Consider the following 23,838-nt stretch of genomic DNA (forward strand, 5'->3'; position numbering starts at 1 on the left):
GGTGGGCAGGATGGGGTGTCATAGTCACCGGTGGGCCTTGCCCCAGCCCAGGACAGGTAGGTGCAGAGCGGCCCCTCCATGGTCAGCTCTGCCTGGGGCGACCAGGCTGAGGTCTGCCTTGTCGGGGAGGGGAGAGATGGGGGTCCCACTTTGGGTGACTGAGGAGTTACAGGGGCAGGGAGAAAAATGGAGAGGGACAGAGAGTGAGGCACATACAAGAAAGACACAGAGAGAAAAAGAGACACAAGAAGAGATATAAAGAGAGAGATGGAGGGACTTCCCAGGCGGTCCAGTGATTAAGACTCCATGCTTCCAATGCAGGGAGCGTGGGTTCGATCCCTGGTTGGGAACTAAGATCCCACATGCTACGCAGCCTGGCCAAAAAAAAAAAAGAGAGAGAGAGAGAGATGGAGTCAGCGGGAGATACAGAGAGAGATACAGATACAGATAAACAAAAAATGGAGAAAGACAAAAGGAGACCAGAGAGATGGACAGAGACAGTGAGGTCAAGATAGAGAAGAGAGATAACAATGGCAGGCAGAGAGAGAAACTGTCAGATGGAGAGACAGAGAGAGAGAGATACAGCAGTAAAGATAACTCCCTCCAGGATAAAGCAGGCTATAAAAAAGGCAGATCAAAGGCACTAAAAAAAAAAAAAAAAAAAAGATGCCTCTCTCCCCATCCCTGCCCTTCTCAACCCCACAGAGGGAGGCCTGCAGGGACAAGCTGGCGGAGATGCACCGCCCACACTGACCTCCTTCTAGGCACTCCCACAGCAGCAGCCGGTCCTCCTTCAGCTCTGCCCACCTTCCCTCCTGCTGCTGGCCAAGCCCATTAAGCTGCTACCCTGGCCACAGCTGAAGGCCCCACGCCCTGAGGAGGAAAACACTGAAGAGGCATCCTTGCTCCCTGCACACCAAACCATCAATTAGTATTAACGAGGGAAGGTTCCTCTCTGCCTAAAGACCCCCATCTGGGCTCAGATGGAGGGGAGGTCCCACCCCCATGACTCAGGAGGTTAAAGGGCCTAGATCCGGCCTGTGAGCCCACAGTGTCCGGATGGCGTGTGGCAGAAAGAGAGTCACCATCCAGCTGGTGAACCAGGAGGCAGGGCCTGGAACCAAGGGCCCAAAGCCCTCTCGGGGCCAGAACTACAAAGCAATCCAAGCAGCCTGCCTGGATGAGGGGATCCTGTTCCGAGATCCCTATTTCCCTGCTGGCCCTGATGCCCTACTTCCCTGCTGGCCCTGATGCCCTTGGCTATGACCAGCTGGGACCCGACTCGGAGAAGGCCAAAGGGGTGGAATGGAAGACGCCCCATGTAATGTGGGGATGGCGGTTGGGCTCCCGGGTCTGAGGAAGGAGGCTGGGGGCTGGGCTCCTGGTCTGAGGGAGGAGGTGTCACTGTGGGACCAGCTCAGAGCAGGTTCAGCAATCGTGGGTCAGGGGAGGCCCAGGGAAGCCAAACGGCTGCCCACAGGTTTTACAAGCTTCTCATGGGGTTGGAGGCGCTCATTACTCCAGAGCCGCGAGGGCAGGAGGGGGCCCGGGCATCTGACCCCCCAGCTGCTTCTTCCCTCCCCTTCCTGGCTGAGGTCTGGATTCCCCCATCTCCTCCAGGAGTTTTGCGCTAAGCCCCAGTTCATCTGTGAGGACATGAGTGGAACAGACATGTGTCAGGGGAGTCTGGGGGAGACCACTGAACCCCTGCTGAGCCCCCAGATCTGGCAGGCTGCAGTGGGGACCCCGACAGCTCCACCCTCAGCGTCCCCCTGCCCTGTCCCTGCCCCTCCCTCTCCCTCTCAGGCTCTCCTCTCCTGGTGCCTCGGTCTCCCTCTTTCCACCCTCCCCCAATCCCAGCCTCTCCTGCCAGGTAACAGCTGGTTTCTTGCAGCCGCTGCCTCCATCACTCTGTACCCATGACTCCTGTCCCAGGTGGTCTCCCCGGGACAGGGCTTCCAAGAGGGCTACGCAGGCGTCTTCCACTTCCAGGTAAAGCTCGGTTCCTCTGTTCATGCCTCAGTTTCCCCCAGGGTGACATGGATTTCATAGTTGACACTGTCCCCACGGGGCTGTAATTTCCGGACTGGTACAGCAGGGTCAGGCGCCAGAGGTTGGGGCCCAGCAGGGTTGGAGGTGGGAAGCCGAGCCCAGGCCCCTCCCCTTCTCCCACCAGCTCTGGTAGTTTGGCTGCTGGGTGGACGTCGTGGTGGACGACAGGCTGCCTGTGCGTGAGGGGAAGCTGATGTTCGTGCGCTCGGATCAGAGGAACGAGTTCTGGGACCCACTCCTGGAAAGTACGCCAAGTAAGGACCCCGACGCCACCAGGGGCAGCCCCAAGTCCCAGCCAGCAGGCCCCAAGCCACAGGGGACGCCCGGAGTACCCCCGACTTCTGGGATCCTCTAGACACCCCACCAAAGATCTCAAACCAAGGTACAGCCCACAGGACCCTCATGTCATACCCTCGCCTGAGGACCTCCAAATCATAAACACCTCCCTGATTTTTTTTTGGGGGGGGCGTGCCTTGTGGCATGCGGGATCTTAGTTTCCTGACCAGGGATTGAACCCGTGCCCCCTGCATTGGGAGCACAGAGGCTTAACCACTGGACCACGGGGGAAGTCCCCCTCCATTGATATTTCACACAAAATATTCCCAGATACCAACCGAACACTCTTAATTCTGAAGGAGACTGAAATCTCGTATGAGGCCCCGGAGCCACCAAGTCTAAGCAGTCCCCTTGGGGGACTGCTGTAACCTCAGACAATCTCTCCTGATCCCTTGAGAAACCCAAGACACCTCTAAAATATTGGGTGTAATCCTGGGACCCTTAAATCTTCACTTTTCCCTATCCTGCAGCTCTGAAATCCCTGACAAACTCCCTAGGGATCACCCCCCAAAGCAGACATCTCCCACAGACTCAGTGTCAGACACAGACCCCAGGATGCCCAGAATTCTGACAGAGCTCTTCTGTGACCCCCAGATCACGCAGTCCTGGTGGCCCCAAGAGCCACCAGCCAAATTTCTCAGGGCTTACCAAGTGCACCCTCCTTAAGAGTCTGCCAATTTGGGGGATAGCCCTTGGGACCTCACAGCATGAGACAGAGGCCCCCCACATTCCCATGGTTGCCCAAGATACTCGCCCATGACTCAGACACCCCACCCGAGACCTGCTTCCACAGGCTCCATGGCTCCTACGGGGTGATGCGAGGCGGCCACATGAATGAGGCTTTCGTGGACTTCACAGGCGGTGTGGGCGAGGTGCTCTACCTGAGGCAGGACACTCCAGGCCTCTTCTCTACCCTGCGCCATGCCCTGGCCGAGGGGTCCCTCGTGGGAGCCGCTGCCCTGGTGAGAGAGTCAGACTCCCATGAAGACCCCCGCCAGGACCAGAGTGCAGTCACAGCTAGAGAGGGGTGGTGTCCTGGGTCTTTCTCCCCTCTGCTTTCACTGCTGGCTTATTGTCTCTCTCAAACCTAATGCCAGCAAGTCAAAAGGACATTTATTTGCTCTCATGACTAATGAAGCTTCAGGCACAGCTGGATCCAGGTGCTTAGTGGCTGTTGTGAATGTGTTTTTCTATTCTTGCTTCTGGGTTAGATTCACTCACAGGCAGGCTTTCCTCTCATGGGCACAAAAGTGGGCCCCACAGCTGCAGGTTCCTCCTACTGCCCCCCGGGGGATGTGTGTGTGTGAAAAAAAAAGTGCCTCTTTCTGAGAATTTCAACAAAAGTCTCAGGACTGATTTTTCATGGGCTCAGTTTGGGTCATATGTCCATCTGTGACCCAATCACATATTCATTCACTGAGTCAGTCTAACTCATTCGTTCATTCGTTTATTTAATCCTCTACTCAGTTACTGAGTGTCTTTTGCATTTCTCCACCTCTTTTCCTCTCTGTTCTGTATCTTTCTTTGTCCCCGTGTCTCTCCTCTTTATTTATTTATATTTTTAGTAAATTTTTTAAAAATAAATTTATTTATTTTTATTTTTGGCTATGTTGGGTCTTCGTTGCTGCACGCGGGCTTTCTCTAGTTGCGGTGAGCAGAGGCTGCTCTTCATTGTGGTGCGCGGGCTTCTCATTGCGGTGGTTTCTCTTGTTGAGGAGCACGGGCTTCAGTAGTTGTGGCAAAGGGCTTAGTTGCTCCGCGGCATGTGGGATCTTTCCAGACCAGGGCTTGAACCCGTGTCCCCTGCGTTGGCAGACGGATTCTTAACCACTGCGCCACCAGGGAAGTCGTATGTCTCTCCTCTTTAAATCTGTTTTGGTCTCTTGTCTCCATCTGCCTCTCTCTCCTTCTCTTGCCTTCACTTGCCAACTCCCAGCCCCTCTCAGAGCCTGGTGCCATTCAGTTAGGTGCTCTGGGTGACTCCTGCTTTGGTGAAAGGAGGTGGGGATGCAGAGGGGAGCTCTGTCCCCTGCTATGGCTCACTGTCCTGTCCTCTTCCTAGAGTGATCGGGGCGAGTACCGTACAGAAGACGGGCTGGTGAAGGGACATGCATATTCAGTCACAGGCACACACAAGGTGAGGAACCCCCAGGGTGGGCTGGCAGGGGGTGTCCAAGCACCAAACCCCCACTGACCACGTCTCCCTTAGGTGTCACGGGGCTTCACCAACGTGCGTCTGCTGCGGCTGCGGAGCCCACAGGGCCGAGTGGAGTGGCCTGGGGCCTGGAGTGATAGGTGGGATGGATCTGGGGTGGGTGGGTGGCTCGGTCCCACCTGCCCACCCCTTACACCTCCGTCTCCCCAGATGCCCATGCTGGGACGTGCTCCCCGCTGAGTGGCGAGATGCCTTGCTGGTGAAAAAGGAGGATGGTGAGTTCTGGTGAGTGGGGCAGGGTCCCCGGTCTGCTTCGGGGAGGGGCGCCAGGCCAGCAGGGTCAGGGAGGGGGCAAGTCCCGCTTGAAGTGACATGGGAGAAGTTCATGGGGGTGGGTCCTAAGGGGGAGAAACTGTCCATGTCTGTGGTAATTCGGGAGTTGGGTTCTATTTCACGGAGTCGAATTAGAATTAGCAGTAACATTAGGGAACTTGGAAGCATAGTAATCTTTGGAGGGTTGAAGGGGGATGGGTAATATTTAGGGCAGTTGAGGGAGGCTTGGTGACATTGGGGCATTTCTTGAGATTTGGCAATATTGAGGGGCTGAAGGGTACTTACTGGTAATAGAGAATCTGAGGGTCTTGGTATTTGGGGGTTGAAGGCAATTGGACCATATCTGGGGGGAGTTTGTGGACCTTGGCTATTTGCAGGGCATTTCTGAGGACTTGGAGAAATCTGAGGGAGCTGGAGGGCTCTAATTTGAGCTCTAATTAGGGCTCTAATTTCTGGAGACATGTATTATTTGGGGGACTGAAGTGTACTTGGCGACATTTAAGGAATTTAGGGGCTTTGTGACTTGGGGGTCATGAGCTATTTGGGGTGGGGGCCGGGCCAGGGTCTGACTGCCGGCCACCGTCCAGGATGGAGCTGCAGGACTTCCTCTGCCACTTCGCCACCATCCAGGTCTGCTCGCTGAGCCCTGAGGTGCTGGTCCGCAGCCCGGCTGGAGGCGGCAGGCACATCCACACCTTCCAAGGCCGCTGGGTACGCGGCTTCAACTCTGGCCGGGGCCAGCCTCGTGCCAGTGAGGCCTGGAGGGTCCCCTAAAGGCAAGCAAGGGGGGCCGTGGCAGGCTGGGTAACCCTGTTTCTTTGTCCTTCACTAGAAACCTTCTGGACTCACCCCCAGTTCTGGCTGACGCTGCTGGAGCCTGAGGAGGAGGACGAGGGGCCCTGGGAGGGCTGGGGGGCAGCAGGGGCACAGGGCCCCCACTGGAGGGCGCACCCCCAAATGCACTGTGCTTCTGTCACCCATCCAGCGCAACCGGCGGCCCCTGAGGGCCCAGGGCCTCACATACCTGACTGTGGGCTTCCACGTGCTCCAGGTGGGACCCCAGGCTGGAAGAGGCAATGGGGGGAACACAGAGGCATGGAGGTGCAGGAGGCCAAAGGGGGGATCTGAGAGGGTAGAGGATGGGGGCCGAGGGTCAGAGTCAGGAGACAGCTGAGGAAATCGGAGGTGGGGGTCAAGGAGACACTGAAGGGCTAGGGAGGGCGCAGAGGGAGAGGCTGGGGGTCAGAAGGGTAGAGGGGTGAGGGGTGAGGGGTCAGAAAGGAGACAGAGAAAGGGCTGGAGGAAAGGTTGAGGATCAGGGAGGGGACCGAGGAGCAGAGGGCACAGATGGGAGGGAGGGGTCCGGAGGGGCTGGGGCAGGGGCTTTAGAAGGGGTGGGATGGGAAGAAAAGAGAGGGAGGGGTGTGGAGGGAGCCGGAGAGGGGGGACTCTGAGGGGTGGCTGCCTCTGCCTGGCCCTGACTCCCCTTGCTCTTCCTTCTTACAGATCCCAGAGGAGGTGGGTATCAGGTAGGACCCCAGATTCCATCCATCTCTGAGCCAGCCTCAGCAGCTGGGACAACCTGGGGGCCTGGGACGCGCTTGGGGTGATGGGTGACCAGTGGGTTTGGACAGGGCGGTGTGGAGGATGCAGTGGGTCGGAGGCTGGGTGGGGTGAACTTGGACGGCGGTGGTCACGCCGCCCTGCCCCCCAGCTGCTGGGACTGTGGGACTCCCCGCGCAGTCGCGCGCTCTTGCGGGGCCTGCTGCGCGCCGACCGCTCGCCCTTCTGTGCCCGCCACGACGTGAGCCACCGCTGCCGCCTGCGCCCCGGCCACTATCTGGTGGTACCCAGCGCCGCGCCGCCCGCGCCGCCGACGAGGTCGACTTCACGCTGCGCGTGTTCTCCGAGCGTCGCCACACCGCAGTGTGAGCCGGGATCCCCTGCTCCGCCCCGGTCCCCTGCCCCGCGCCTGGGTCAGCCCAGCGCCCCCAGGATCCCACCTAGACCCCACCCGAGCCTCAGCTGAGACCCCGCGCGGCCCATATCCCCAGCCGCGGGGTGAGCAGTCCCCTGCCCCCATCTCCCGTCTGTAATTTGCAGGGAGGTAGATGATGTGATCAGCGCCGACCTGCGTGCCCTCATGGTGAGGCGCTGCTCTGGGAAGGGGTGCGAGGGTGTGTGTGTGCTGGGGGGCCAGAACTAAACACCCCCTACCCCACAGGTCCCCTACATTCCCCTGGAGCTAGAGATGCAGCAGCTGTTTCAGGAGCTGGCAGGAGAGGTGAGGAGATGGGGCAGGGCTAAGGGGGTCCCTTCCCTCCCCTCCCCTCCCCTCCCCTCCCCTCCCCTCCCCTCCCCTCCCCTCGCCATGTACCCCTCCCTCCCTTTCTCCCTCATCCTAGACATCTCATTTTGCTTTGATTTCTCAGTCTGTCTGTGCTTAAATCTCATGAGCTTCATTTCTCAAAATGCTCACAGCTCTTCCCTGCCTCAGAGCCTTTGCTCAGTCCGTACCCTCCCCCTGGACTGCTTTCTCTCCCTTCACAACCCCTGCCAGGCTAAGGCCTTATCTTTCCAACGTGCCCTGACCCTCCCCCAGGCTGGTCAGCTGCTTGTCCTCTGTGGGCTCCCGCAGCCCAATGCTTCCCCATTGCAGCCCTGACCACTCTGGGGACAGGTCTCACTCCCTTCCAGGACCAGGAGCTCTGAGAGGGCAGGCCTGGGCTTCTCTCAGTCCCTGCTGTGTCCCAGCACCACCCAGCATACTGTCTGAGCGGCCCAGGGCTCTTTGCTGAATGACTGCCCGAGTGCAGGCTCACAACCGGCTCTCTCCTTACCAGGAGGAAGAACTCAGTACCCCTCAGCTCCAGACCTTATTAAGCATTGCCCTGGAGCCTGGTGAGTTAGGGACCAAGAGTGGACTCCGGAGCCCCCATGTGTGTTAATCCACGATGCTTCTGGGAGTCAGGCCATGGGAACCCTGGGCTCAGCCTGCTGGCATCTCCCCTGTAGCCAGACCTGTGGGTTCTGTGATAGGACCCGTGGCCAAGGCCATGGCCACGTATAAGCCCATCTTCCTTTATGGAAGTGTAACTGTCCTGAGCACAGACCCAGAGCCCCGTGCCTGGGTTCAAATCCCAGCTCTACTAGTTTCCAGCAGTCCCATGGCTTTCTGCACCTCAGTTTCAGAAAGGATTATTGAGGATAACAATAATTCCTAGCACTTATACTAATGGCCAGTACGCAGAAAGTACCTTTTTTTTTCCCTGTAGCCAGGGCCCATGCACGGACTCCCAGAGAAATCGGGCTCAGGACCTGGGAGCAGCTGCTGCAGCGTTTTGGGGTATATGATGGGGGCATTGCCTGGGTACGGAGGATGGCCTCCTCTTCCCTTCTGGGGACATTGACCTTAACCAGATGCCGCATCCCCAGCATGGGCGAAGCCTCGACCTGTACCACTTCCAGCAGCTCTGGGGCCACCTCCTGGAGTGGCAGGTAAGATGGGGGCTGGGCAGGGCACCTCCTTCTGGAGGGAGAGGCACCTTTACTAACATGGGCATAGGTGCTCTGTGGGCTAGCAGGGCCCCAGGGGAGAAGGGGAACTTGACCACACCACGCCAACCTGGAGGCATCTGGCTGGGATATCCCTGCCCCATACACCCCTTTGTTGTCCCTCTACTTGTCTGTCACTGGGAGGCGATAATGCCCCGCCCCGCCCCTGCTCTGGCTCCCCGTGAGGAGATGGTCCCAGGTCTCCCCACACTGCAAGTGGTAAGCCACTGTTCACTGAGCCCTCCCTAAGCCCTTTGTGGTGAGAATATCACCTTGTCCTCACAACACCCTTGTTACTGCTGGTACTGTTATTCCCAATACACCGAATGGGAAACAGACACCCAAAGTGGTTAAGCTGCTTGCACAGGGCAGCCAGGAAGAAAGGGAGGTGGGTGGGAACTCAGGTTCTCTGGCTTCAAGACCCACTTTCAGCCTCCTTCAGGGTGCCTAGGGGCCTGGGGGTGGGACTGACCAATACCTCCCTGCCCAGGCCACATTTGACAAGTTCGGTGAGGACGCCTCCGGAACCATGAACTCCTATGAACTGAGGCTGGCCCTGAACGCAGTGGGTATGGACAGAGGTCCTGTGGGATCCTGGGGACAGATCTGCTCCCCCTCCTCCCCTGTACTCCTCCCCCGCCATCCACAAAGCCCACACCTCAGTTGCCCACTCTTGGCAGGAAATGGGTGACCCTGAGAGAGGCCCAAAGGGGAGAATCCTCTGTGTGTGGGGAGGAGGGCACTGAGGGAGGGAGTGCGGCCCTCCTGGGAGGGGAAGGGGGGCGTGGGCACTGGTGTCTGAGAGGCCCCAGCTCCCAGGACCTCATGGTAGAATGTCCTGGACTCCTGGACTCCTTGGGTGGCCCTGGGTGCCTGGAGCCTCCATTTCCCTCTCTGTAAAATGGCTAATACACAGGGTGGCCAGGAGGAGCCTGTGGAATGGAGCCCACAGGGTTTAGTGCTGGGGAATGCAGCTTCCATGACAACATGCCAGAGTACCCAGAGGAAGGCTCCCACTGAAAGGCTGAGTTCTTCCAGGAGACGTAGAACAGCCCCATTCCATTTGTGTGGGAGCCCAAAAATCCTAGCCAATGAACAGAGGCAGAGAGCAACTTTTTCCCTGGGCTATACAGTTGGAAAAGTGCATGTGATCTGTCCCCCACTCCACCTTGCATGGACGGGGTGTGGTCTGGGATCAGACACAGAACTCCCAGACCCCCACCCCACCGCAGGGCTCATCTGCCACAGCAAAGGGAAGGGTGAGACATGGGGAGATGGGGGGCTGGGGGTGATGTGACCCAGAGTCTGAGAGGCAGGGGGAGACCCTGAGGGGGGAAGTCAAAGGTGCAGGGAGGTGCAGGAAAAGGGAACTCAAGACAGGGGGGAGATGGAGTCAGAGAGAAGATTGGGAGATGTGAGCTTGAGAAACAGGAGTCCCAGGTAGGCAGAAGCAGAGGCGAGAGAGGGTGGCGGAAGGCGGAAGGCTGTACTGTTCACGCGGTATGCCCGAGTGCCTGGTACAAGCCTGGTGTTAGCCTAGGCAGAGGAGCGCTCTAAGGGGCTGACGTGCTGATGGTGCAGACACAGAACAAGCAGAACGTCTAGCGCAGATGGTGAGAAGTCCTACAGTGGCAAAAGGAAACAGGCCATGGTGCTGGGACCCGCAGAGCGTGAGGTGTGGGTTGAGACATGGCGGTCAGGGAAGGCCTCACTTGGGTGATGTGTGAGCAGAGACCGGAAGGAGTGAGCCTTGGGGACGCTGGGGAAGAGCGGTCCAGATGGGGAAAGTCAGTGTAAAGGCCCTGAGGAGGCTGGTGTGGAGGCAGCGGAGTGAACGAGGGGCCCAGTGATGGAGATGACAGGGGGCCAGTGTGGCTGGAGCCAAGTGGGGAGGGGGAGGTGGTCAGAGAGGAGATCGGTGGAGGAAGACAGGAGAGCCCCACGAGGCCTTGGGAGGACAGCTCTTTAAAAATTCTTAAATATGTATGAGAGGGAGGAGGGAGAGGCAAGTCCAGGGTCAGGGACTTGTGTGTGAGCCTGGAGCTGACAGGCAAGGGAAAGGTGGTGTGTATGGTGGAGGGAATACCAGGGAGCGGGCCAGCTGGGAGCAAGGTCCGGAGACCTAGGCAATCCTGGGCTGGGGGGACGGACAGGAAAAAGAACCTGCTCCGATCCAATCCTATCCTCTGCTCCACAAGCACCCCCTGAGCCCCGCTCTGCTCCAGGCCCTGTGCTGGCTGGTGCTGGGGATTCAGTGGTGACCAGAAGCCCTTCCTGGACCTCACCCACCACTCACTCCCCTGCCCAGTGCAGGCGCAGCCAGACCCACCAAAGACAGTGACAGCCCAGAGGGCTCAGGGCAGGGACGTGGAGGCCCAGAGGGCTCAGAGGGCTCAGGGCAGGGACGTGGAGGCCCAGAGGGCTCAGGGCAGGGACATGAGCTGTGGGACCCCAGAGGAGGGGCTTCATGCTGCTTGCTGGGGGCTGAGTATCTGAGAGGACTTCCTGGAGGAGGCGTGTATCAGAGTAGGAACACTCCGGGCTGAGAGAGGACGTGGTGTTCTGGGCAGAGGGAACATCAAGTGCAAAGAAGGCAAGGCAAAACCCAAGGTCAAGTAGAGGAGAGGGAGGTGGGGAACAGGAGATGAGGTGCAGCCTGTGCAGGCCACCAGGCAGCTGGGGACAACAGGGGCCCTGGGGAGGGGTAACCAGGAGGTCATGGTCACTAGGGCCCAGTAACCGAGGTAAGGGCTTTCACAAGGACTGGCTTTTAAAAGCCTCTGTGGGACGATTCCTCATCGGAGGTGATTTCTGAACTCCAGAAATCGCCCCTGGTCTGGAACATCAAGAAATTGACATCATACGGGGCTGACAAAAATGCTTTGCTGCACAGAAATATCCTCTAGTGTCTATTGGCAGAAATCCTGCAGAGTTTAAAGGAATGATAATACAGTAGTTATGATGGGCCAGACACTGCCCTAAGCTCTCTACATATAACATCTTCACACGACCTTACAGGGTCAGGGCTATCATAGTCCCCATTTGACAGATAAGGAAACTGAAGCCCAGAGAAGTGAAGGGAGCTGCCCGTGGCCTCACGGCTGGGATGAGGCAGAGCTGGGACTAGAGAGGTGGGACCAGGCCCCCCTGGTGTCTGCCTTCCCTGGGGAGTCAGAGGGGGGGTATGACCCTGAGGTGGGGCTCCCGGGGCAGCCCAGGCTCAGAGGCGGCCTCCCCCGGGCTTCCACCTGAACAACCAGCTGACCCAGGCCCTCACTAGCTGCTACCGGGACAGCCGTCTGCGCGTGGACTTCAAGCACTTGGCGTCCTGCGTGGCCCAGCTCATCTGCCTCTTCCGTGAGTGTCATCCCTGGCACTGGTGGGACAGGGGGAGGATGTCTCCATAGTAGGTGGACCAGGGAGGTGGGCGCGCACCCTGCCCCTCTCTGACAGGCCACTGCAGCCAGCACCTGGATGGGGGCGAGGGGGTCGTCTGCCTGACCCACAGACAGGTGAGCCTGGGCTGCAGGGAGGGGTGGCACGGGAGTGTCAGGAGTCCCCTGCCTCATGCCTGCTGTTTCCTCTCGCTCAGTGGATGGAGGTGGCCATCTTCTAGGACCTCAGCCTGGGAGCCCTGCCTTACCCTTCTCCCAGCCCGGACCAGGGTTTCCTCTACAGGAAGGGGGCTGATGCCCTGATGTTAAGCAGTGATTCAGAGTGTGGCCTTGGGAGCCAGCCTGCCTGGAGCTGACTTCCGGCCCCCCCACTCACCAGCTGGGTGACACTGGGCAAGTCACTGCACCTCTCTGGTAAACGGGCATGGTAACAGCACCTTTCTCATGCAGGCTGCACGAGTTAGCCCACGTTACACGCTTACAACAGTGCGTGACCTGGAGTGGGTCCCCAACAGCACTCCTACTTTCACACACTCATGGGAACAGGGATCGGGGCACTCCCACGCCCCACCTCACTCCGGCAAGAGGTGCTCTATCATCGCTCTCCTAAGAGGTGGAGAACAGATAGAAAAACAGAGGACACTGTAGGAATCCTTCTTAAAAATATTACATGTTTTATTATCCTGTCCCCAGAAGGGTGGTTTATCCAGAAACCGAGAAAAAAAATAATCAATCGGAATAAACTCAAAAAAAAGGGGGGGGGGAGGTGGTGGAGTGAAACCATCCACTAACAGGCAGCTAGGCCAGCAGCCCACCCTCCGCCTCGGGGGGGGGGGGGGTCCCAGAGACCCACACCGACGGCAGACATCAGAGAAATCAGTAAGGGGCTGGGGGAGGGGAGCAAATCAGCTACGTCTTCATTATGAGAGCAAGAGGCGGCGAAGATATGCTGCTAGGTGAATATATATTTATATAATAAATCCGTAAGTTAATCAAGTAAATAGTAATTCTCTGAAAGTTTTTTTTCATAGTTTTTTTTTTTTTTGTGGATTTTTGTGTGTTTTTTTTGTGTGTGTTTTGTGTGTGTGTTTTTTTTCTTTTTTTCTTTTTTCTTTTTTTGCCGGTGGAGGGGGTCCTTAGAAAATCTGAGAGATACGCAGGTCCAGACAAAGCAAGGTGGGGGCTGGCTGGGGGTGAGGGTGGGAGGCTGGTCTGCCCAACCCCACTCCTGGTGCAGAAGAGGGGGGACTGAGCTGAACCCCCTCATCTCCTGGCGATGCCAAGTGAGGGGAGGGGACAAGGGAGCAGGGAGCAGGCTGGTCCTCTTTCCTGCCGGGCAGCTGTGGCACCCTCTACGGGGCCCATCGCAGGCCCGGGCGGTTCCTGGACAAGGCACGTCGGGCTTTGGCCTGGATGTGGGAGGCCTTGAAGGGACCTCAGGGGAGAAGAAATGGACCAGGGGGGTGGTGAGGGGTGGGCGTTTCTAGGGCTTGGAGGGGGCCTGTTTTACTGTGAGGATCCACTGTCCCCTCCACAGAGTTAAAAAAACAAAACAAAACAACACATCATATATATTTACCAGACCAGAAGCGCTGACCCCGGAAGCCTCCCTCACACCCGTCCAGGGGGAGGGGGAGATCCTCCTGGCCCACTGACAAAGAGAGAGGAGAGAGCCTGCCCCAGCCCCTCCCTGCCCACCCCACTCCCGCCCAGAAAGGACTGACAGAGAGTGCTTTGCATAGATACAGAGTCAGAGGAGCGGGGCCAGGGGGTGCCCTTGCAGTGGGGGGGTGGGGTGGGGCAGAAAAGCTCCCCCAGCCCCTCCTGGAGGCTGTGAGGAGGGGTGTTTGGTCAGGGTTTCTCTGGTGGGGGCCTCACAGGTCGCTCTCGCCGTACAGGGCTGTGGAGAAGGACTTGTAGTCGAGGGCCCCGGGCACGGCATCAGGGCCCTGGTATGGGGCCATGCGGGCGATGCAGTACTCGGCCTGGTCGGGGGGCAGCTCTCTCCGCAGCTCCTCGGCTGTGATGAAGTTCTGGGGGCGGCAGGGCGGGAATCTGGGTCACGCCCAGCCCTGGCCGCAAGGGCCCCTCCCCGCCGGCCGCTGGGTGCCTCCCAGGTGTCTTGCTCACCTTGTCCCCGGCCAGGACCTTGAAGGAGGCGATGACCTGGTCGGCCGTGTCTGTGTCGGTGGTCTCCCTCGACATGAAGTCGATGAAGGCTTGGAAGGTCACGAGGCCGCTGTGGTTGGGGTCAACCACGCTCATGATGCGGTTGAACTCGGCATCGCCCTGCGAGGGGGGTGGGCGGGGGACAGGCGGCCTTTAGCGGGGCAGGGCGGCCGGGCCGGCCCGGTGGCTAGAACCGGGTCAGGAGAGCAGGGCCCGACCCCAGCGCACACGACAGGCGTCGTCAGCCCGCCTCCAAGGGTCTTGGCTCCCCGGCCGACTGCCCCACCTGCCCCAGACCTGGGACGTGCACCCTCTGCTCCTCCCGTCCCGCGTTTCTGGGAAGTGGGGAGTTGGGGAGTGGATCTAGCAGGCCTACTGCTCCTCAGCCCTGGCTGGAAAGTTAGCTCCGGAGGGCGAGGAAGAAAGAAAGAAAGAAAGAGAGAGAGAAGGGGAGAGAGCTGGAGGCCTGACCTCCTCTCTCCGGAGACTTCCAGGAAAGGAGGCGGGAGACTCAGGGAGTCATCGGAGGGACCCCAACCAGCAGATGCAGCAGAGGAGGAGGAGGGAGGCCAGGCCATGCTGCTCTGGTGGAGGAGTGTCCCCGAGGACGCGGACATTCTGGAGGCGGTGAGGAGGGACGGAGGAGGGGGAGGGACGGAGGAGGGGGAGGGACGGAGGAGGGGGAGGAGAAGAGGCACAGCAGCAAGGGCAGGCAGAGGCGGCATACCAGGCTGTATCCCGTGGAGATAAGCAGAGCCCTGAAGTCATCGGAGTCCATGCTGCCCGTCTGCTTCTGCTCGAGGACGCAGGGACAGCAGAGGAGACCGGGCCCAGAGTAGGCAAGAGGGGCCGCCCCGTGTGCACAGCGGGGAAACAGGACAGTGGCAGGGAGCGGGGGAGACAGAGGTGGCCCCGAGAGACCAGGTAAGGGGGAAGGTGTCCGGAGAGACACAGGGCAGGGAGGCGGCAAGAGAGCCCGTGAAATGGCACACATGATGGCAAGGGGTGGGATGGCCAGAGGGAGGGGAGACAGAGAGAAGGAGAGAGAGAAAGAGAAGAGCAGTTAATGCCACAGTCCGCTGGGGCCCAGGGGGCGCGTACCTGCCGGTCATTCTCCACGTCGTAGCCCAGGCTGATGAGGCAGGCCTTGAACTCCTCTGGCCCCAGCGCCCCGCCGTGGTCCTGCCGGCGTCCGAAGGCAGGTGTGCACAAGGGGCGGTGTGGAGACCAGGCCGGCACCAAGGCAGGGAGAGGGGCCCGGGTCACATGCAGAGGGTGGGGGAAGGGGACACACGGGGGAGGGAAACACAGTTAGAGGTGACGTGGACAAGGTGATGGCCAGGGCGGGGCAGGTGGAGGGGCGTGGGTGGCCTGGAGGGCAGTCAGAGGCCGCCTCCCAGCTCCTCTGGGCCAGAGCAGGGGTGGGAGCTGAGAGGTGCAGGATTGAGGCTTGAGTCCCAGGACTCCTGGGAGGGAAGGGGGGAGCTCTCCTCACCTCCAGGATTTGGGGTGGGAGAAAGGGGATTGCACCCCCTCCTGCTGGGCCCCTGCCTAACGCCCAGAGCACATGCTACCCACAGAGAGCAGGCAGATGACACATCAGGCCCGGCAGGGCCCGGGGCAAACTGGTGCTCAGGGCCCCTCTAAAGGGGCTGCCAAACCAAACCTGACTTTTAAGGACACTGTGTGTATGTGTGGATCAGATTCCTGCGTCAGGTCTCAAATCCCTGGTGTGCTGGGACCTGTCTGTTCAGGGTTGCATCGGCAGGTGGGCGAGGATGCAAAGCCCCGGGGGCGGGGCTTGGGACTCCCCTTTCTCTTCCTGAGGGAAGCTGCCCACGCTGTGGGTCGAGGTGATGCACCTCTGCACCCCCTTCAGTGGCTGGGGCCCTGCCGGCCCCTGTGAGTGGCCTCTGATACTCAGCAACTGTGATGTGAACAAACGGACAGATGCAAAGACGCAGGGGGCAGGGTGGGAGGTGACGGTGGGGAGGGACGACAGCAGGGGGCAGAGGGAGCGGCTCACCTTGTCGAAGTGATTGAAGGACGCCCGGAACTCCTGCATCTGCTCTTGGCTGATGCCTTTGGCATCGCGGGTGAGGATCTGGTTCTCGACCTCGTTGATGGTGCGGGCGATGGTGGTGAGCAGCTGCTCCCAGCCCACGCGGATGTGCTGCGGGAGGAATGAGGGCGTGAGTGTGGGCTGGCTGGCAGGTGGGGATGCTGGGACCACCGCCGCTGTAGCTGAGGGGGGCTCGGGACTGGCTGCTCCTTGTGCGGGGGTATGTGTGGCCTGGAGTCAGACTCACCCCAACTTTCTCCCAAATGCCAACCCAGCCCCACACTCTGCCATGCGGCTCATGTACACAGGGCCACAGGCACGGTGCCCGCCTACTGCCTCTGCCAACCAGCGGGGTTCACGTCACACCGGTGTATGTCCCAGTGACGGATGCAGCAGACAAGCGGGTCCTGATACCTGTGCCAGGATCCACAGGGAAGCTTTGTAGAGACATGCTGGGCAATGTGTAACTAGCTTTCTGGGGAAACAGCCCTTCCCCCCTTTTATTTGGTGGCATCTTCCGATCTGCATGGTCTAAGTGCTGTCACCACGGACCATTTCAAGCTACCAATATGATGGCAACCAGCCCTGATGCTGTAACCTGGCGGCAGCGAGCCGGTGCACGGGATTCCCGCACATGCTGGCTGGATCTGCGTCCTCGAGTGAGGATGAAACGGCTGAGGTCACACTGGGGGCAGGTGCTGCCCGCCCTCCCAGCTCTCCAGGGAGCTTGTCTTGAGATGTGTGTTGGCATGGTGATGGGAGAGTAGTGGTAGAGAAACCGTGATTTTTAGAGACATGTAAACGTTGGATCTAGTCTTTTTGGTCAGAGAGAAAGGGGAGACAGAGCAAGCAGGAGACACTTTTCTACAGGGCAAAAGCCATTTGGAATAAGACAGCCGGGCCCTGCCTGGGCTGCCACAGGAATCCCGCAAGCGCGTGCAAGGGCAAGCGGGTGGGGGCGGGGCAGGCTTGCCTCCATGGTGTAGTTGGTGTGCTTGTTGTCGAAGATGAGGGCCTCCTGGATGAGCTGGTGCTGCTGCTCCAGCAGGTCCAGGTTCGGCTTGTAGTCCACAATGCTGCGCTCATACTGCTTCAGGTGGCTCAGCTGGTCCTCCAGAGTCCCATTCATCTCGATGGAGATGCGCCCGATCTCCTGCACAGAGGGTGGTGCTACTGGGTGGGGGACTGGCGGACCCTCGGCCACGACCAGCCACCAGGAGGCGGTCTGTCGCGGGCCGCCCCAATGCCAGGGCGCCTCCAGCCCGGGACCTCTGCCCAGGGGTCCCCTCCGGCCCTCCCTCCAGTGTAACAGCAGCCACGATGCGGTTTCTGCACCAACGCTCCACAGGGCTAACCTCGCTGCTCCCCGCCTGACTCCCTGTGAGGCCCAAGACTGGGACAGGCCTATTCCACAGAGGTGGAAACTGAGGCCCAAAGAGGGCAACTTATGACATTAAGAGGCAGAGCCAGGATCGGAACCCAGGCCTGGTGACTTCAGAACCCGTGCTCCTGAGCACGAGCACCCCACGCCTCGCTTCCCAGGGTGACCAAGCCGTGCAGGGGGCACTGAGCCCCGCGGCCAACCTGCCCGATCCTCTCTCGGGCTGTCGTGAGTTTCAGTGAGGCCACTTTGGTCAGTGGGGTGCCTAGTGCACAGTGAGCACTCGTAAGTGGCGGCCTGAGTCGCAGTCGGCATGGTTACAAGCCTTCCCGTGGCTGGGTCACGAGGGCAGAGTGGGGGCGCGGGGAGGGTCTGAGCTCGGACCACCTTGGTCACAGCTACACCACAGTGCTTGTGATGCGGCTGGCATAGGGCGGTGCCCAAAAGTGTCTGTTGAGGGAATGAAGTAATGGTCTTCTTCATCCTTTTAGGGGTGAGAAAACTGAGCCACAGAGGTTAAATTGTGCCTGACTCCCGACCGGAAGTCGAGGGGAGAGTCGAGACTCGAACCCGTCTCTACCTGACCCCTCAGCACAGCTTCTCTCTGGATGGTGCTGCCATTTCCATGAATACGTTATTGACGCTCCTAATCCCATGAGGCCACGAGAGCTGGGTCCCAGATCCACCGGCCCCGTGGAGCACTGGGGCCCTCCCACCAGGGGCAAGCAGCCTCCCGTTCAGTGGGGGCTCTTCCTCAACTCTGCCCTGAGACTCTCCTGGGCCCAGCAGGGCTGGGGCGACTCGCCCTCACCTCCATCTTAGTCTGGATCCAGGGCCCCACGATGTTGGCCTGGCTGGCGAACTGGCGGCGGAGGTGCTCGTTGGACTGCTGCTTGCTCTGCTCCTCCAGGAGGGCGTGGTCCCGCTTGGGCACCAGCTGCTGCACCTGGGGAAGGGGACGCAGGCAGGAGCAGTCAGGGGGGCGGCCGCCTCGCCTGGTTGGTCCTGCCCCGGCCCTGCCGGTGGGTGTGTGCCGCCCACCTTCTCCCACTTGGAGTTGATGATCTGGGGGGTGACGGTGGTGTAGGGGTTGCTGCCTGACAGCTTGATGTGGTTGCTCTCGGCGATCCTCTGGGCCTCCTTGTGGATGGCCAGGATGGCCTCCCGTTCCCTGTCGGCGTCCGGCAGTGTCGACTTGAACTGGTCGTGGGCTGAGATCAGGCCCTGGGGGCAGGAAGAGAAGGGATGAGGGCGCGGCCTGGACCCGTGGAGGCCCCACGAGCCACGAGAAGGGCGGGAGGGGAAGGGGCGGACCTCGATTTCCTCGATGGTGTGGACGATGAACATGTCCTGGAGGTCCTCCATGGCGCTCTCCATCCAGTTGTTGAAGGGGGCTGCCCGCTTGGCGTACTCCAGGTGCAGCTGGTCAATGGTCTCCAGCTGCTTCTCCGTTTTCTGGTGCGTGTTGGGAGGGACGGGGACAGAGGAGGGAGGTCAGTAGGCTAGCAGGAGGTGTGTACGGTGGAGAGGGGTCCGGGGGCACCAAGGGGTCAGGGGAAGACCCCTGCTCTGAGGGCAACAAGGCACAGACCTCAGTGGGGGGCATCGCTCCCTCCTCACCTCCAGGGCTTCCCTGCGACTGTGGGTCAGAGAGCCAAGGGCATCCCACTGGTCGCAGATCTTCTGGCAGCGGGTGTTGACGTTGTGGGAGTCGTAGTAATCCAGCTCGCTGTGGGCCGGGCAGAGGGTGATGAGATCCAGCGGGGGCAGTCAGGGTGTGCTGGACCCACCCGCCCCCAGGTGTCCCAGGCCCTGGTACCAGGGGATATCGACACTTAAGCACATCAGTCATCAATCACCCCTCTGGCCCGGGGCAGGAGGAATTGCGGGGAGAGGATAACAGAGCTTGCTGTCACTGTAAGCTACGCAGGGCTCCCAGAGCGTGGCCCTCGACCATCCCTGTAGGCTGGTGAAATCTCAGTTGCCCGACCAGGGGTCGAACCCAGACCCCCAGCAGTGGAAGCACAGAGTCCTGACTACTAGACCACCAGGGAAGTGCCCTGGATAATTTTCCATTTAAAGGAAGTCTAGCAGAACACACTGGTTAGAGAATAAGGCTCTGGAGCCAAGTTCTCTAGGTGTGAATTCCAGCTCTCCGATTTTGAACTTGTGTGACCCTGGGCGAATGAACTCCCTCTGGATCCCTCGGTTTTCTCCTCTCTGAAATGGGGGTGGGGTTTATCACGGAGACCAAGTTACTTAGCTCGTGTGAACTGCCGAGAGCAGTCCTTTGCACCCAGTAGGTAAAAGTAGCAACAGTTCCTCATTAAAGGTTGTGTATTTACTTTAATGGGTATTAAGGAAGAAATGTACAATTAGCCTACAATCTCACTGTACGCAACTAACGATATATTCAAGAAAAAAAAAGTGAGCTGATTAGGGAATGGGTATTATTACTGCAATGACTGAGGTTGGAAACACTAAGCTGATACCATAGTTCCCAGCCCCCTGCCCCTTATTCCCTCTCTTCAGCCCCAGCATTCCTGCCTCCTGGGGTCCACACTTGGATACTCTTAGCAGCAAGGCTCCTAGGGAGTCAGTGTACAGGTCTGGGGGAACAACTATGGGGAGGAACATGACATGGGAACCAGGACACAGGGATTGTGTCGCCTGCCTGGTGAGCCAGACGGGCAGGCAGGATACAGGGGCCGGGGGAGCAGGCAAGGGCTGGAGGAGGAGCAAGGCTGTGCTTCACACGGGGACCAGGCGGCCCAGGTTCCAGTCCTATCTCACTCCCTAGCTGTGTGACCTTGGGCAGGCCCCTTGGCCTCTCTGTGCCTCAGTTCCCACTCTGTGACACAGGATTGCTGGGGGATTAAATGAGCTAGTACACATAGAGCACTAAGTGCCCTGAGTTTTCGTCATTACCATTAATCTACGCTCAGCCGGGCTGTCTATCCAGGCTCATCCTGGCCGGCCCTGGGCCCTCAGACTCATCTTCGGGGCAACAGACAGCACCCCAAACAGCCCTCCCTTTCTCCTCCAGGGCTACTGTCCAGAAAGCTGCCTCGGGACCGCCTGTTCCCCGGCTCAGGGTAATGGGTTTCACATGGCTGTTCCCAGTGCCTGAGAAGTGGGCTGGCCTAGGAGCTCCTCCAAGTCTGTTTCTCACTGGCTTCCAGGAGCTCGCCTGTCAATGGGGGTGGGGGTGGGGGTGGGGGACCTGCCTATGTCCCACCCCACAACCCCTGAGGGTGGTGGACGTCTGCGTCTGTGACCTCACTCTCCTCGGCCTGGGCATGCCAGGTACAGGGGCTCGATCCTAGGGGAGCTGCAGGACTTCAAGGGGTGCCCCCAACAGCGCTCAATGGGGACACCGTGTCCCCGGTACTGTGAAGACCCAGTGGTACTTCTGCCTCTGGGTGAGCAAATGGGGAGCCCCCAGAGCAGCTGGGCAGTGTGGCGGGCGTGAGTCAGGAAGGAAGCCAGCCCTGCCCGGTGTGGGGCTCCACTGGGCATCAGTGCTAGGCCCCAGCCTTGCAGGAACAAGGAGAACTTTGGGGATGACTGTGACAGGGTAGGGGGTGTCTGTGGAGAGGGCAGTTCCAGCCAAGGATCCTATTTTGGAGCAGACGGCTATTCTGGGAGCCCGGCCGCCCTCCAGGGCCTGTGGATTTTCCATGAAGTCATGGCCTGGGCCTCCCACTCCCTGGGCCCTGCTTGCTGATGGCCGCTGCGCTGGTGGAATAAGGCCCCTTTCACTGGCTCTGGAGGTTCAGTGTACTAATTGTGTGCACAAGTTTATCTGACTGGGGTGGGGAAGGGAGGGCAGAGACCCGACTGCCTGGAAGCTCTTACAATAAGTGTATTCTGAGCAGGAGAGGGAAGGGGCCGGGCAAAACAATGGGCTCTCTGTGCAGCCAGATTCCCTCAGGGAGCAGGGGGTGGGAGCAGTGTGGGCTAGGCCGCCCACCACATCAGGGGGCCAGGGGGTCTCCTTGGTGTGGCAGGCAGAGGAGGGGGAGCCCCAGGGACCCCAACAGCCTGAGGAATCAGGACAAGGGGTCAGAGACCCCCCCCTTCTGCTGGAGAATCTAGATCCCACTGTTTCTCATCTGGGGTAAAGACAAGGTGGGCAAAAGGCATCATCCTGTAAGGCTCCTCCCTGGCATCTGAAAGGAGGGTGTGAGGGTGGAAAGGGCTGGGGGACCCCATTCCACCACTGCCCCGCCACTGCTCTGGACTGGGTGCTGGAGGGGAAGCAGGTGACGGGGAACCACGAGCCCACACGTACTTGAGCTCCTGGGCGATAGCGGCGATCTGCTCCACGCGGTCCTGGTGCGCGGCCAGGTCGCTCTCGAAGGCCTCGTGCTTGCGGATGAGGGCTTTGATGTCCGACAGGGTGGCCGTCTCATAGTCCCGGTGCTTCAGCATCACCTCCTTCCCTGGGGGGCGCGGAGGGCAGGGGGTGCTTCGTCAACAGCGCCAGAGGGAGGGAGACGGGGTGTGGACCCCACGCCCTGCCTTGTCGAGGATGGTGCCATGAGAGCTAGAAACCTCCAGAGCCTTTTTCCTCGCCCTTTGCAGGAACCTCTATGCCCAACTAGATCCTGGATGGAGCTGGGAGACGCTGTGGGGCTGGTGGGCCTGAGACATATCCCAATTCAAGCTGTGGGCTCTAAACTTAGTATCCTTTATTGGTAGACGGTAAGAATTTGGGTTGTGCTACCAGGGCTGGAAATGTGGACACCTACCTGCGGACCGCTGTGATCTGGAGAAGCAGCTGGCGTTGCAGCCATGCCTCAGCAGTGGGGGGAAGGGGAAGTCTGAGTCAGGGCTCTTCCAGGAGCCTGGCCCCTGGCACTTGGGCGCCAGGCCCCCTCGGTGTGGGAGTCCTATCACACACCTATCGCTCCACACTATCCTAAGGGCTTTCCATGTGCAGCGAGGCAGGGCCCATTGTCGGGCCCTTTGAAGGAAGGGAGGAACACTGCTATCAGTCCTGGAGCCTGGCTAATGATACACCCCAGGACAGAAGCTCAAGTGAGCCCTGCAAGCACAGTAAGGTACTGCTAAGAACCAAGGGGGAAACGCTGGCCGGGAAAGGTGGCTGGGACCCCCAACCCCTAAAGCTACCTCCGGCTACCCCGGAGCGGCAGCTCAGAGACCCCCTCAGCTGGCACCAGGAAATCCAACCAACAGCTGCCTGCCTAGAGCAGGGGATGGCAGACAGCTTCTCCCCACCTGTTCTTCCCCTGTAAATGCGGCCAGTGCCAGGCCAAGGTTAACACCTCAATGAGGGGATGTTGAGAAGGCCGGGCACCAGCCAGTTCCAACTGCATCTCAGCCACCCTGTGGACAGGGCCCGGCACTGGTGGACAGGAGGTGTCAGCCTGGGAGACCGAGTGCACCAGCCCTGCCACTCCAGCCCCGGGGCAGCAGGCTCAACCACAAAGGCAAGCTTGCAATTCCCTTCTCCAAATTGCTTTCTCCCAAGGGTGGGAACCAGAAATAGTAGGTTACCACTTTTCTGCCTCAGCAGAGTTTCAGCAAGGGAGCTGCCAGGGGTGTGCTGGGAAGAATCGGGAGGAGGGGGCCACAGCCACGGCTGCCTGGGACCCAGGCCAAGGGGCAGCTAGGCTGGGGGGGGGATGGGGGCTCATTTTTGCTTTTCCCCCAGACAATCTGAGACCCTGTGAGAAGCACCCACATGGGTGCTCACTCCTGCAGGCTGTAGGGATGGTGAGGGGGCACAGAGTGATGGTGGCTCAGCCCGCCCTCTGCCCCCCAACCCCCCACAGGTGAGGAGGCTGCTACACCTGGCTTCCAGGGCTGTAGAGGGGTCGGGAGGCTGGTCTGTCCTCCTGTTCTGCATAATTGGGTGGTTCAGAGGACAGAGGCTTCAGGCCTTGGGAATGAGAATGGACAGGCCTGCCTGGGGACTCCGGGCTAATGCAAGGGGCAGGGCCAGATGCCAAAGTGCCTGTGGGGAGGTAGGGGTGGGGCAGGGGCGTGTGGAGTTGGGCCCTGGCTAAAGACTGGGCCACTTCTCCTAAATGCCTTCGGGTGAAGGCCGGCCAAAGTGGTTCCCAGGGAAGGAGCTCTGGTGGGCCGTCACACCCACACCCCTCGGCCTCAGGAGACCATCTTCTCAGGGCCTCCTGGAGCCCCAGGAGAGAGGCTGGAGGGCTGGTAAGAGGCCCCCAGAAGGGAAATCCACAGGGAGGACACAGGAGCCTAAGAAAGGATGATGGGGCTACAACACGTGGATAATGACAGGAGGCAGCTCAGTCCAAGCGTGGGACCGGGTGCTGTAAAATCCACTTACATGTCCAAGGGCCCCTTGACAAGAAAGATGTCAAAGTCTGCAGTTCCCTGGGCAGGGACCTCACCTACCTGG

At 59.6% G+C, this 23,838-nt stretch overlaps 2 protein-coding genes across 6 annotated transcripts in view; one reads left to right on the plus strand and one right to left on the minus strand.

Moving 5' to 3' along the window:
- The first annotated feature begins 1,059 nt into the window (after positions 1 to 1,059).
- Positions 1,060 to 12,047, plus strand: CAPN12 (calpain 12). Its single transcript, XM_030874352.2, is given in 24 exon segments — positions 1,060 to 1,203; positions 1,205 to 1,321; positions 1,621 to 1,688; positions 1,872 to 1,992; positions 2,177 to 2,297; positions 3,154 to 3,350; positions 4,451 to 4,525; positions 4,598 to 4,683; positions 4,754 to 4,828; positions 5,464 to 5,627; positions 5,709 to 5,811; positions 5,813 to 5,927; positions 6,383 to 6,394; positions 6,591 to 6,731; positions 6,734 to 6,804; positions 6,980 to 7,022; positions 7,101 to 7,160; positions 7,720 to 7,777; positions 8,152 to 8,222; positions 8,312 to 8,374; positions 8,922 to 8,996; positions 11,650 to 11,788; positions 11,885 to 11,943; positions 12,024 to 12,047. Coding segments are annotated over 24 exon segments (2,202 nt in total).
- Positions 12,048 to 12,482: 435 nt separating this feature from the next.
- Positions 12,483 to 23,838, minus strand: part of ACTN4 (actinin alpha 4) — a 72,585-nt gene continuing 61,229 nt past the window's right edge. Inside the window, exons 12-22 of one of the 5 annotated variants that reach the window (XM_030874342.3) lie at positions 21,733 to 21,883; positions 19,059 to 19,167; positions 18,753 to 18,893; positions 18,480 to 18,662; positions 18,250 to 18,384; positions 17,031 to 17,210; positions 16,022 to 16,168; positions 15,097 to 15,177; positions 14,723 to 14,788; positions 13,957 to 14,115; positions 12,483 to 13,859 (exon numbers count right to left, since the gene is read on the minus strand). In XM_030874342.3, the coding sequence (XP_030730202.1) occupies positions 13,701 to 13,859; positions 13,957 to 14,115; positions 14,723 to 14,788; positions 15,097 to 15,177; positions 16,022 to 16,168; positions 17,031 to 17,210; positions 18,250 to 18,384; positions 18,480 to 18,662; positions 18,753 to 18,893; positions 19,059 to 19,167; positions 21,733 to 21,883 (1,511 nt within the window). In that variant the 3' untranslated portion in view covers positions 12,483 to 13,700. The remainder of the gene's footprint in view (positions 13,860 to 13,956; positions 14,116 to 14,722; positions 14,789 to 15,096; positions 15,178 to 16,021; positions 16,169 to 17,030; positions 17,211 to 18,249; positions 18,385 to 18,479; positions 18,663 to 18,752; positions 18,894 to 19,058; positions 19,168 to 21,732; positions 21,884 to 23,838) is intronic. The other 4 variants (XM_060288316.2, XM_030874337.3, XM_030874341.3 and 1 more) reach the window with 4 other exon arrangements.

The sequence above is a fragment of the Globicephala melas genome, chromosome 19 (assembly GCF_963455315.2).
Source record: "Globicephala melas chromosome 19, mGloMel1.2, whole genome shotgun sequence".
Taxonomy (NCBI): domain Eukaryota; kingdom Metazoa; phylum Chordata; class Mammalia; order Artiodactyla; family Delphinidae; genus Globicephala; species Globicephala melas.